Source organism: Eublepharis macularius, chromosome 6 (assembly GCF_028583425.1).
Source record: "Eublepharis macularius isolate TG4126 chromosome 6, MPM_Emac_v1.0, whole genome shotgun sequence".
Lineage (NCBI taxonomy): Eukaryota > Metazoa > Chordata > Lepidosauria > Squamata > Eublepharidae > Eublepharis > Eublepharis macularius.
Window position 1 is genome coordinate 125,571,904 of NC_072795.1, and position 12,384 is coordinate 125,584,287.

General features: G+C 47.9%; 1 protein-coding gene across 2 annotated transcripts in view; it reads right to left on the reverse strand.

Moving 5' to 3' along the window:
* The window catches only part of ZSWIM8 (zinc finger SWIM-type containing 8), a 65,152-nt gene that overhangs the window by 10,590 nt on the left and 42,178 nt on the right, over positions 1 to 12,384 (reverse strand). For both annotated transcript variants that reach the window (XM_054983148.1, XM_054983147.1), the window contains 10 exons: positions 11,192 to 11,371; positions 9,469 to 9,652; positions 8,149 to 8,247; positions 7,840 to 7,964; positions 6,608 to 6,842; positions 6,041 to 6,193; positions 3,784 to 4,006; positions 3,038 to 3,327; positions 932 to 1,155; positions 39 to 521 (listed from right to left, as the gene is read on the reverse strand). In XM_054983148.1, the coding sequence (XP_054839123.1) occupies positions 39 to 521; positions 932 to 1,155; positions 3,038 to 3,327; positions 3,784 to 4,006; positions 6,041 to 6,193; positions 6,608 to 6,842; positions 7,840 to 7,964; positions 8,149 to 8,247; positions 9,469 to 9,652; positions 11,192 to 11,371 (2,196 nt within the window). The remainder of the gene's footprint in view (positions 1 to 38; positions 522 to 931; positions 1,156 to 3,037; positions 3,328 to 3,783; positions 4,007 to 6,040; positions 6,194 to 6,607; positions 6,843 to 7,839; positions 7,965 to 8,148; positions 8,248 to 9,468; positions 9,653 to 11,191; positions 11,372 to 12,384) is intronic.

A 12,384-nucleotide genomic window follows, 5' to 3' on the forward strand; every position in this document is an offset into this window, starting at 1 on the left:
GGATGCTTTATATGCTTAGCATGCAAAACATTACTCACTTGGGGATAAGCAGAACCAGGCACAGGGAAGACAGCAGGGCGTGGCATGTGCTGTATCGGGTGCCCAATGTATTGCGGGTTGCATGGGATGTGAGTCTGGAGTGTGGTGTAGGGATGCAGCCCCTGGGTATGTGCATGAGCCATTGCCGGCCCTGCCATGGTGTGCTGTTGGTAGATCGTTGACCCCACTGAGATCACAGGCACCACTGTTGCTGCGGCAGTGACCGCAGCCGCCACGGTCACTGTGGTGGGCTCCGAAGTCACTCTGTTATCCGTCAGCCCGCGGACGGCTTCACAAGGTGCCCGGGCACCACTGGCGCTGCAGCCTGTGGCTCCTTCCCTCTGGGCGAGGGTTCCGCCAACGGTTTGTTCGTACAGCCAGTACCATTGGTGAGCCACTTCAAAGAGGACTTCAGGGTAAACACCTCCCCCTTTGGCCGCCTCCTCCACTGCCATGCAAGCCTTTTCCAGCATTAGATTATCCTGCAGCGGTAAAGATGACAGATGGTTAGAAAAGGAAGCCGATTCTCCACTGCCTGCCTTCCCTTCTCTTTTCACAGTTGAAATTTAACTTCTAACCTTCTTGGGACAGGGGACTTAGTCTGTGTCTTTTTGTCGTGTAGTATTTGAAAACAAGCAGAAATCTGATACGGAGGTGAAGCAGCGCCAAAACAGAGCATGCTAAACCATGGAGGGACCGCCCAGTGACCTATGATGGAGCTATACGAAGACCTCAGCCCACCCCTAAACAACTGGAAGCGAACAGGAAGAGGTCAGCTTGGAAGACACGCTCCCGGCATCGGCATATCCAAGGGCTTCGGCCCTCTCTCCCCAAGAGGTGCGCAGGGAGGGGTCTGGCTAACTGAGCCAAGAAAGGCCTCTGCATTGCTCACCTGCTCCTTGCACTGGACCAAGGCTCTCTGGATCTCGTTTGGGTTCAAGGCGTGGGCATGTGGTAAGCAGCTCAACGCCAGCTCTGCGGCTGCACGCACCATGTTGGAATCCCTCGCTCTGGAAGCTCTGTCGGCCAAGGACGCCACCTCCGGCGGGGTCAGATGCCCGTCCCAGCATTCCACCAAAATGTTCAAGGCTGCACTGCCAATCTCCATAGCTTGCCCTAGGAGGAAGAGAGGGAGGCTTTTTTTAGCAATGCTTCTGTTGTACCATTGGGTGGCTGGGCCGCTGCAAAGAAAGCCATCTGGGACAACGAAAGGAGTTCCTCTGCGATTCCCTGCTAGACAAGCCGTTTCCCATCTTGTGGCAAGATGCTGCGTATCGCTTGCTTTTCTCAAGCTCCGAACGAGATGGACAGAGCAGAAGAGCTGGTTACTGAAACACTAAAAAGAAAAAAGGCGTTGCAATGGGCACACAGCTGTATAATCTCTACCTTGTTTATCCTGGCAACCATCCGGGAAGGCATGTCAGCATTGTCGTCAGTTTACAGACCAGGAACTACAGTGCACACAACTTGCAGGGGCCACGGTGGGACCTGAAGGCAAGCCTCCCGGAGACGGCCCAAGGGCTTCCTGCAGGACAGGGGCCCCGACCCTCAAGTTTCCCACCTGACTCCTGCCTCAGATGGATTTCGCTTCAGCGCTAAGAAGGCAGGTGCATACTCCAAAGCCCTTTCACATGTAGGGCCACCACAGAACCTCTCCTTACATAAAACAGCCCCTGTTTCTAAATGCTGCCCCGGGAACCAAGAGACAACAAAAGCTTCATTTCGGCCGAGGGAGGAAGGTGGAACGGTGAAAATGACACACAGGGGCACTGTCAGAAAATCCCAGGTCCTTCCAGATTTACAGAAAAAGTGGGCAACCTGAAAGGCAATGTAAGAGAGCCGGAGCGCTGTCATTTTATTTGGATGTGGGAAAGCCAAGGGCAGCTGCCCACTGTGGAGGACTGAGGACAGGATTCTTCTCTCTCACTTGCTCTGTCCCCCCTACCAAGCCTACCACGTAAGGGAGTAACTATCCCAGCCCTGCATCCAGCAGCAGCCCTTGGGAACGGCCTCTCTTACCAGTATCAAAAAAGCAGAGAGCCACGGGGCTTTTGAGGAAGAGTGGCAGCCGGCATGGTTTCCTACCAACACAACCAAAGGGTGCAACCTAGGACTAGTCCTGCTCACTAATAGTAACAAACTCCTGGCACAGGCTATATCAACCACGCATTACAGATGTAATATCAATTTATGAAAAGTGCAATGTTCTATAAGTGCAATCAAAGAATCAGTATATACAATCGATTGCACATTGCACTTTTCATAAATTGATATTACATATGTAATGCATGATTGATATACCCTGTGCCAGGAGTTTGTTACTATTGTTGTTTCCTACCAGCCACCTGTTTGTCTCAGGCATCCCAGCGATTGGCCCAGCGGTGCCTTGGAGCCCAGGACTTCTTCCTGCTTATGCAGCACACCCTTCTCCGTTGCGGAGGCAGGCCTGAGCTGCAGAGCGCACTCTTCCGCCGGGCGTTTCCATTTGTGCAAGACCAATGACTCCCAATGTGCCAACAAGTGCTCCGCACAAAAGGAACAAGGACTCCCTCCTCTCTACAGTGGACCAAGAGGGGCATAAGTGGAGACAAAGCATCGGATCCAAGCCAGAGCACTCCAGGGAATGGAGTATTATGACTTCTGTCTAGGGTGAAACCTTCACAGGTGACAGCAGCAACCCTCTCTTTCCATTTCCCATCCACAGCACTGGAATAGCCATGGCTTTCCTGAGATGCTTAGGTGTGCTCTGCGTGACACACTGTGGCCTCTGTGATGGGGTGGAGTTGGGAGGTTAAGTGTAGAGAATCAATAAGGGCAGGAGTCTGACTTGATGGCAGCTTGGAGCCCTTCAAATCTATGGCCAAGCATCATCTAAAGTTTTTCCAAACTATAATGGCAGCTAAACAGGAAGGATGAGGATTTCAATGACAGATATCGGGTACTGCCGACAAAAAGCACGTATCCGCTGTCGCTGAGCCCCCAAGCACACTGTCCTCACCTGTGATCCAAGAGACATGGGAAGAGTACGTTCGAGAGAGCCAGTTGGGGGAGACAAAGTTGTGCAGCCCTAGGGCATAGAGCCCAATTTCAAAGGCGCAGAGGTGGAGGTTGCGATGAGGTCCTTGATGGCCGCCACTGGAGGATGGGTGGGTGAAAATGGAGGTGCTGCTGTTGCCACCGGCTTTGATGAGGACCGTCTTGGCCAGCTCAAAGTAGAAGTGCGCAGCCGCTTCTGAGGGCTGATTGGGGACGTGAGGGGCGTGGCTTTCGGGCCTCCTGCCCTTGTATCTGGAAGGGGCAAAAAAAAAGAGAGATGCACAAGATGGACTTAAATCTCAACTCAGTGCAGAAATTATATGCAGATAAGGCGATTTTGGGGTAGTAAGAGAAGGTCCCAAGGCTTATATATTGCCGAGAGAGAGAGAGAGAGAGAGAGAGAGAGAGAGAGAGAGAGAGAGAGAGAGATCCACGGGGTGGGGGAGTGCAGCTACTTTGCTCTCTGCCAAGGGGGGCTTTAGTGCTCACTCAAGAAAGCATTCTTGGATGGGTTTACAGAGCAAGAAGCTAACAGCAAAGAAGAGATGGGGGCAGACAACCAAGCTAACCAGCTGAGTTTCTGGCTCCAGTACCATCTCCATCTCTCGCCAGGACAACCTCCTCATGAAACCTCCGATACAACCAGCCCTAGGAAGCCCACTCCAAGAAGGGTATCCAACTTTGTAAAATGGACAACAGTTTTTCTACCTGCCGACTTCCACAGTCTTTGCACGTGCTCCTCCGCTGGCTCTCCGGCTTCCACTGGAGGAAGATGAGCCTAATGAGTCGCTGGAAGAGCTGCTGATGCTGTCGCTGTCCTGTCCTCTGCCCCAGGAGGTGGCCGCCCATCCGCCACGCAGGGGCCGCCGGCTGAGGGTCGGGGAGCTGTCTGAGGTGGTTTCTGGGGCACTGCTGTCAATGCTAGCCATTCCTGAAACACAGGATGCCTCAGCAGGTGCGCCCCAGATTCACAGCACACCAAAAGCACATTCTGGCCACCGGGGGCTTTACACTCTCGTTTTTTAAGAATTACAAACATTTTTAATAAGTCACAACCAAGCATATCAGGCGTCATGGGAAGCCCCTAGCAAGCTCCAGTTTGTGGCTGGTGGCCGCCTGCCTTCAACTGCACAGGGCACAAACTGGGCGGCTCCCACTTTTGTTCAGGTACTAGACTTATATGCCACCTTTCCCTTCACAGTTTACAATTTCATATAGTGGGCTTAACAGCTAATACATACGTAAGAAGCACAGAGGAAAATAAATCGGCTCAAGAGCCAGCATTCCCATAGCATTCAACAATGTAGTTGCGTAATAACAAGGTAGTGATTGTGCAATGAGAAGGTTCTGGGACACAAAGAGCCAAACAGCGCCTGGTCCTGTCCAGCTAATGTATAGTCTGTCCCTATCTCCCCTTTCTCCAGCCCCAGTGAAGTTAGGTAGAATACCCTTCTACCTAACTTGTAGTAAATCGTGCACACCTGATGCAAGGTGATCAAAGGAAAAGAAGGAAGACAACCACACTTTCGCACGGGGAAGGCTCTGCTCTGGTGGGAAGGTCAAACTCCCCCTCTTCTGAAAGGAGCAGTCGGCTGGCCGGCTCTGGCTTCTGATCATTCTCATTATGTTTGATGGCCAAAAACTGTGTCAAAACCCACTCACGGCTCTCTGGCCTGCCCAATACTGCTCTCACGGTTCATGGAAGTAATTTTTCCTCCTCTTGCTTTGAAATAAACACACCAACCAGTTCCTGTTCCACTTCCTACTATTAAATACACAAGAAAGCCAAAGTTCTTTGGCCATGTGTCCCAAGCAACCTCCAGCCCTGTGAGGATGGGGAACCTGTACCCATGGGCCACCTTAGGCGTATGTCCAACATATTTCTCTTATCATGGATGTGTGGCTTTCAGTGACCCATGAATGGGTTTCTCTTGCACCCAAATATCAGATATTTTCCTTATGGTCAGAGACTCTGAATGGGTAGAAAGACAGCACAGAAAATGTTTTAAATAAATTAATTAAAAAACCATATGGCCAGAGCTGCCATATGGGTTGTTTTGAATGAGCCATTGGACATTAAATGGCTGTACAATTCTACAGGATGTAAACCCAGGTAATAGCCCAGCCCTATTAAGATCCACCAAAATAGTTAAACCAAATTATTTTTAAAGATTATCATCAGTTCAGTTCCAGTTCAGATATTCAAAACAAAAAAAAAATAACGATGAACCTGAAAGAAAATTTAAACACAAAATTTTAGCAGCTCAACTGCCTGTTTTAAGGGCTCTCAAGCACTATGGGAGGGACTAGTTACTATTCAAAGCTGGTTACACAATGGTGGGCAGGGCTTTTTTTCTGGGAAAAGAGGTAGTGGAACTCAGTGGGTTGCCCTTGGAGAAAATGGTCACATGGCTGGTGGCCCCGCCCCTGATCTCCAGAGAGAGGGGAGTTTAGATCTATCTAAACAATCTAAACTCCCCTCTGTCTGGATATCAGGGGGCAGGGCCACCAGCCATGTGACCATTTTCAAGAGGTTCCGGACCTCCGTTTCACCACGTTCCAGCTGAAAAAAAGCCCTGGAGGTGGGTAAAGAAAGCCAAGTGAGAGTGATTCCGCATATGTTGGATAATGCACTTCCAATCCTCTTTATAGATCATTTGGAATGGATTTTTTTGTGCGCGGAACAAAAAATCCACCTCAAACAATTGATAAAGTGCATTGAAAGTGCATGTGCGGAATCGGCCTCAGTCTGTGAAGAAAAGACTCATTACAGGAGGCACATGCTGTTTCGCATCCTAAAATTCAGAATAAACTCTAATCAGTACATTGATCCAACTGCTAATATTTGCACACATTCACCAGATCAGTCCCTACAGAAAAAACAAGAGAGATCTTCAAAATACAAGTGCCTTTGAAGAGCTGAGCAAGCCGAGTAGGGCAACAGGTAAGTAAACCCTAAACTTACCAGTATGTTTCTTTTTCTGCCTGACTGGTGAACCCCAGCACCGGCCATTATAGCCGCCTCTGTTTCCCAGGGCCAAACGGCTGGGAACTTTTCCTTCTTGTTTCAAGACACTGGATTCCACAGGTGGGTCACAAGGGGATCTCTGAGGGTTCTCTGCGGAATTAAGGAAGAGCAAGTTAAACAAAACAACCGGAAAACAGAAAACAGAAGGAATTTCAAAGCTGGACATTCTGCCCCCATTGAATTATTTAAGGCAGAACAGGAAGCATTCCAAAGGTTCTGATACTACTTTCTCAGAAGACGGGAGAAAGAGAAATGGGAAACGCACCCTCCGATCTGAAGAGGGTTCCCCTGAAGGTAAGGAGCATTCAGGTCACTTGTTTATGTTCCTATGTGGAAGCACAACACAGGTCTATGTGGAATCATTACATTTTAACACTTTTGAGGGGAAAGAAGTTCAGAAGAGGTTTCAAAAATAGGTGAGACTGAAGCAAATGCCCAGATAACTAAGGAAAAAACTGAGAGAACCACTTGGCCTTTGCCATCCCACGGAATAGGAGACAGTACCTTGGGCAGTCTTCTCCAGGAAGGGTTCCGAAGGGCTGCTCTGGACGGCAGTTGCCACCCCTGCTTGTTGTGCAACGGACGCCCCTGGGAGATGCTGAATGGGTGCAGCTGATTGGGTAGCATGCTTGGAAGGAGACTTCTGATTGGCTACCGTTGGCTTGCTGGATGAGTAGAAGGAGCTTAGAGTCTGAGGCTTGTGTGTTTGACTCTCCCTGTCTAACAGCTTGTCCAAGATCTTTAAAAGAAAGAACGGGAGGAATGTGGAAAATCGGCATCTTTAAAGGGAAGTTCTCAGGAGGCGAAGGGAGGGAAAGAAAAACACAGGTCCAGACACTGTGGAAAAGCACAGCGGAGGAAGGAGAGCTCTGCCATGCTGATGCATACTATTCCTCCTTTCCTAAAAGAAAGGTTTGTGACCTTCTTGAATGTCCAGTGATAGCCCTGGAATTCATATCTGAGGGGCTTTGCCAGGCCAAACACAAGAGCCTCCCCCCACAGCCCGTTAGGAGAGCAGCCCACAGTTTCCCCTTAAGTAAAGGCCCAGCTCATAATGACGTCAGCAGCGCAGCAGTCCCCAACTAGTCCCCCTTTCACCAACATTTACCCTTGGCAAGGAAGGGAGTATTCAGCAGTGGAGAGGAATCGGCGTCTTAATCTGGAAGGCTTGGACACTCAATGAATATTAACTACTATCAGGAAGCCTGGCAAACTGGGTTTCCAGTGCCTCCTGGCTCACTCCTTAACTTCCGAGGCATTCCGACATCATACAGCGAGCGTAGCGCATATACACAGCATGCATATAGAAAGCCTGTGTGGTGTAGTGATGGAAGTGTTGGACTAGGATGTTGGGAGACCCGGGTTCTAATCTCCACTCGACCATGGAAGCTCACTGGATGACCTTGGGCCAGCCATACCGTCCCAGCCTAACCCAATTTACCAGGTTCTGAGGATAAAACGGATCACGGTGCCGTCCTTTCCCACTGGGGAAAGAAGCAGAGTATAAATGAAGGAAGCAAATAAATAATACAGGTCTTAAAAACGAGGTCCCTTGCTGCTTTCTAAGGATAAATTTGGGGAATGGGGAGGGAGCAGGGGGCACCTTCTCCCACAGGTGTGGCACTGTTATGAACTCTAAGAATAAAGCGTACATATTTCCAGAGAAAGCTTGTAAGCAAAGCTAGTCCAGGGGGGAGAGACCTCACTAGACCGAATCCAGATTCGAAGAGACCTACTTTTTTCAGCTTAGACTGATCATCCTTGTAGGTGATCATCAGGGCCAAGGCCAGGTCCCCCTTCTCCCTGCGCGTGCCTTCACACAGCAGAGGGTGCTCGGCTTCACTCACGGTCGTCTTCATGCCTGCAAAGAATGCCAAAAAAATGTACAGAAAACAGGAAAGATGAATGATGGGTGACTTTGAATGAACTCAAAGCAATCCAGACAACTGGTGCAGCTGTGTTAGAGAACTCGGCTGCATGTGCACCCATAGCCTGACCAGGCAACCTGATCCACAAACGACAGGAAAGAGAAACTCATTACTTACCGAGAGCTGCCACCGCTGCCTCAAAGCCAAGCTCCTCATCTCCAGGCATTTCATTATTCCAATTGCGGCTCGGGGGTCTGGATCCTGTAGGAGAAACCACTGGGAAGGAGAGAGATGAACGCATGAAGCTGTCTTACACCGAATCTGACCCTTGGTCCATCGAGATCAGTACTGTCTACTCGGGCTGGCAGTAGCTCTCCAGGGTTTCAGGAAGACAAACCATCTGGTCCTTTTAACTGGAGACGCCCAGAACTGAACCTGGGACCTTCTGCATGTGAAGCAGAGGTTCTACTGCTGAGCCACGGCCAGATCACTGGCCACCTTTGCAGGGTAAGAATTGTCTTAATGACGTTAGGGCTACCATAGAACTAGGCATCAGATCTGGTGATTTACCTGGACACAACCTGGGCTGGAAGCTTTGTGGGAAGCAGGAGTCAGAACTCAAGGAAGCTCCCAGACATGATACACAGTCCCCTGAGACTAGACAAAAAGCTCAGGGACGATCCTCAACTCAACCGAGGGAGAGACAACCATGTTTTGTTTATACCAAAAATGTCCAATGTAATACATGCCAATTTTTCCCCAGCTGCCCATGTCCTTGTAACCCCACCCCCACAAAGGCATTTTTTCCCCAAAGCAAAGAGTGGCCGTCCTCCACCTTAGTGGAGTATGAGATGCTTCCAAATAGCCAAGGAAATACCACTTTTGACTGCAAGGAGCATCCACATCTGTAAACAGCTGTCTCTCTGATAGGAGGATGCTTAGATTGGGATCTCCCAATGTTTTGCAAATGGCCCCTGCTCCCATTTTATGTTTGGCTGCGCGCACACCCCAGCAGCCAGTCTGTGGTGGCACCAACTACCCGTTCTCAAAATTCCAATAACAACCGCAGGCTCAAAAAATGTTGAGGACCCCAATTTACACAGAAGAGCTGTAAGCTTCTAATCCATGTAGCAGTGGGTTATGGTTCAGTGTATGTCCAGTTCTCTTATGCCTGAGGGTTTGTTCTGTAGAAGATACAGCTGGATCTAAACCAGCCCTGCAGGATTCAGCCACTGTTATCCTTGACCTTCTCACTCAGGCACATAGCTGGAAACTTCTGCAAGAGGGCATAATGGATTCTGCTGGCATCTGCTGCCCCAGTATTACAACAGACCCTACACACACACACACGTGCGCACTAAGATTTAGGCAGAAGAGCCCGTTTATCGAACAGGGTTCTAGGAGCTGGTTTCGTCCATATTTATATACATCACACATGCAGAGGTTGGTATTTAATAATTTCTCCTCTTCCGACATGCCTCTGGTGGCATTCATTACCTGGAGTACACAGGACATCGAATATGAAGCTGGCCAGCATGAGCGGCAAGACAGGGCGATAGTCACAGAGGGTTCCTTCCCTCAGCTCTTCAGCCCTTCCCCGAATAGTGTTCATCTCATTAGAGCCAAGCGGGATTTTCTTCAATAAGGCCACAATCTCCGACTCTTGGTAGGCCAACTTGACCTGATTGAGATACAAATTAGAGAATGTACCTATCGGGGCCTTCCAGGCGAACACAACCTGTTTTACGCTATACAAAGGCACTGGATCACAGGACTAGCACAAAGGTGCTTTGAACAATGCACAAAGACTAACTGGCTGAGGTATCATCTCATATTAAGTGAAGATAGCTGATGGTTGGAAGCTGCCTCATAGCTTGTGGGAGTCAGTGAGGGAATCCCCAGCTTTGGAGATAAAACAGACAATTTCTTCCTCCTGTACATAGCCTCTAAAATCAGAGTGTTTGGGAAATCCATCCAATAGTTAGACTACTGCAATGATACTACCTCTCCTCAGCAGTAATGTATCAAAAAGTCTGAGATGTCACATCTAAGATTATTAATATCAAAATGCAGTTAAAATCCTTACACTCCGGTATATGACACCTATAAATTACACCATGTAAGTAAAACATGTTCTCCCGATTGCTGGAAGCAATGTGACGAACTAGGAACTTTTATGCATTGCTGGTGGTATTGCAAATATATAAAATAAACTTCTGGGACAATATGATCAAAAACAATAGCATCTATTACTGGTTATACGGTACCCAAAACCCCAGAGGTTATTCTCTTGAATCTCTGGCCCGATCTACCAATATTAAAAATCATAATTAACCTTATTTTAACACTACTATCAATAGCCAAATCTGTTATTGCCTCCAAACGGAAATGTAACATTCTGCCCACAATCTCAAACTGGTATGACTGTCTATGGGACTATTTTATAAATGGAAAAGCTTTCAGATCATTTAGCTCAACTAGTTTTGGAATATTTAACCAGTAACGATTCTACAAGCCAAACATCTCCCAAAATTAAATATTTTTATATGTTGGCATATCTTTGATTGAACTGATGGAGCTAATATACTCCTTCTTATGGTATTATACAGCTTTACATAAAATAATTATTTTGTAATAAATGTATATTACTTTGTCGGCACACCTATATATGCTTGTTAAAGAGATAGGAGGGCAGGGCATAAATCGAATAAAATAAATAAGTGTCTAAGCTTGTTTATTGTTTGTTAATATTTGTAAAATTTAAAAATTATTGAATAAAATATAAATTAAGAAAAAGAAGACTGAGGAGCCAGCCAGCGAGGAAAGATATTCATTTAGCAAGAACAGCAGCATTAGCCCTGTAGGCCTCTCCAGGTTAATGCTTTTGTATGCCCAGCGCAGCCCTGATTTAATCCTTTGCCCGAGATCTTTTAACAGAGATAAACTCCCTTGCACACTCTCAACCAATCAAGACCTCAGAATGACACTTAGAGCAACTGTCCAGCTAGAATGCCCCCCACCTCTTAGAAAAGAGACAGGTTTCGTTGATAGGGCCCTAGAACAACAGCTGCCATTCCGAACTCTGGACTAGGTCCACTGAAGATAAAAACCCACCCCACAGGCTGCTTTGGTGCAGCTGAACTGGAGTCAGACTACGGCAACTATGAAAATGCGGCGACAATGAAAATGTGACCAAAACCATCTTAACGGCCATACATACCTCCAAAGCCTTCGTAGAGGCTGGCGGCCTCTGCAGCTCCAGAGCAAACATGCCAATCTGGAAAGCCAGGTTGTGGTACTCCTGTCGTTCGCTGAGCACAGTAAGCAGGAACGCTGCTTTAGATAAGGTGTTTGTTGCCATCCATGTCTGCTTGCTGGTGGACACCTTATTCTTCTTTCCCTGCCGAGTGGAAGGATGAAGAGACAAAAGCTCTATGAAAAACCACCCTCAAACCCTTACAAATGGAACCACGGCACAAGAAAAGCTCCACATTCCAGCGTCATAAAGTTTGCTATCTGTAACATTTAGAACCACCACCGTTTCGATTGCTTTTGCTTTCGTTGTGTCCCAAATCTCGTGGTGCTCAACCTAAATTTTACAAATGAGAACTCCAGGCAATGTGAGCTATAAAAGGGAAAAGAGAACCTAGCTCAGCTTCAATAACGGAACTTTTTCCATGCACACCCGCTTTCTCTTGTCCCTACATTGTGATAATGCAGTACAGATGTATTCTTCCCAATATCTGACCCCTTGCGCTTTGGCAGATGGATATGGCACCAAAGTCTTAAAAGACCCTGCAAGTCATCAGTAGTCCTTCTATAAACCCTACTGCCTCTTCCCTTACTTGTATGATTTTCTGTACTTTCATCTACCTACCTAACAAATAACCTCACATCTTGACCGTATGCCAATGCTAAGTCAACAGAGAGTGCATTTCAGAGAGCAAGAATCTATAACAACAGGTAGAGTCACTTGGGCAGGAAGGGGCTTATTAGGGAGGCCAGACTGGTGAGGATCTTTACACTCAATGGCCTTGCCAGACAAGGCGCCTAGTAAGGATGTCAGTCCACCGGAGGCCTGATTTTCCTTTTTTCTTCCTCGGATACCCATTTATACCAAAGACATGAACTTAGGGGAAGATGCCTTTCAGAAATGTATGTACTACTGAGTTTAGGCTCTTGAGATACGCTGATTCAATCTATCCCACCCCATCCAGCCCGCTGAACCCTGCACCCAGTGCCAGCACGACTTCAGCCCACAAGTGCTGTGAGGTAACCAACCGAGAACCAATCACCTCGTAGCTTTTCAACAGAATGAATTCTGAACTTTGACCCGATACTTCTGCCTTTGTGTACACTGTCTTAACCAAATGATTTGAAGCTCTGGTACTATCCTAGCCAGCGACATCTAGT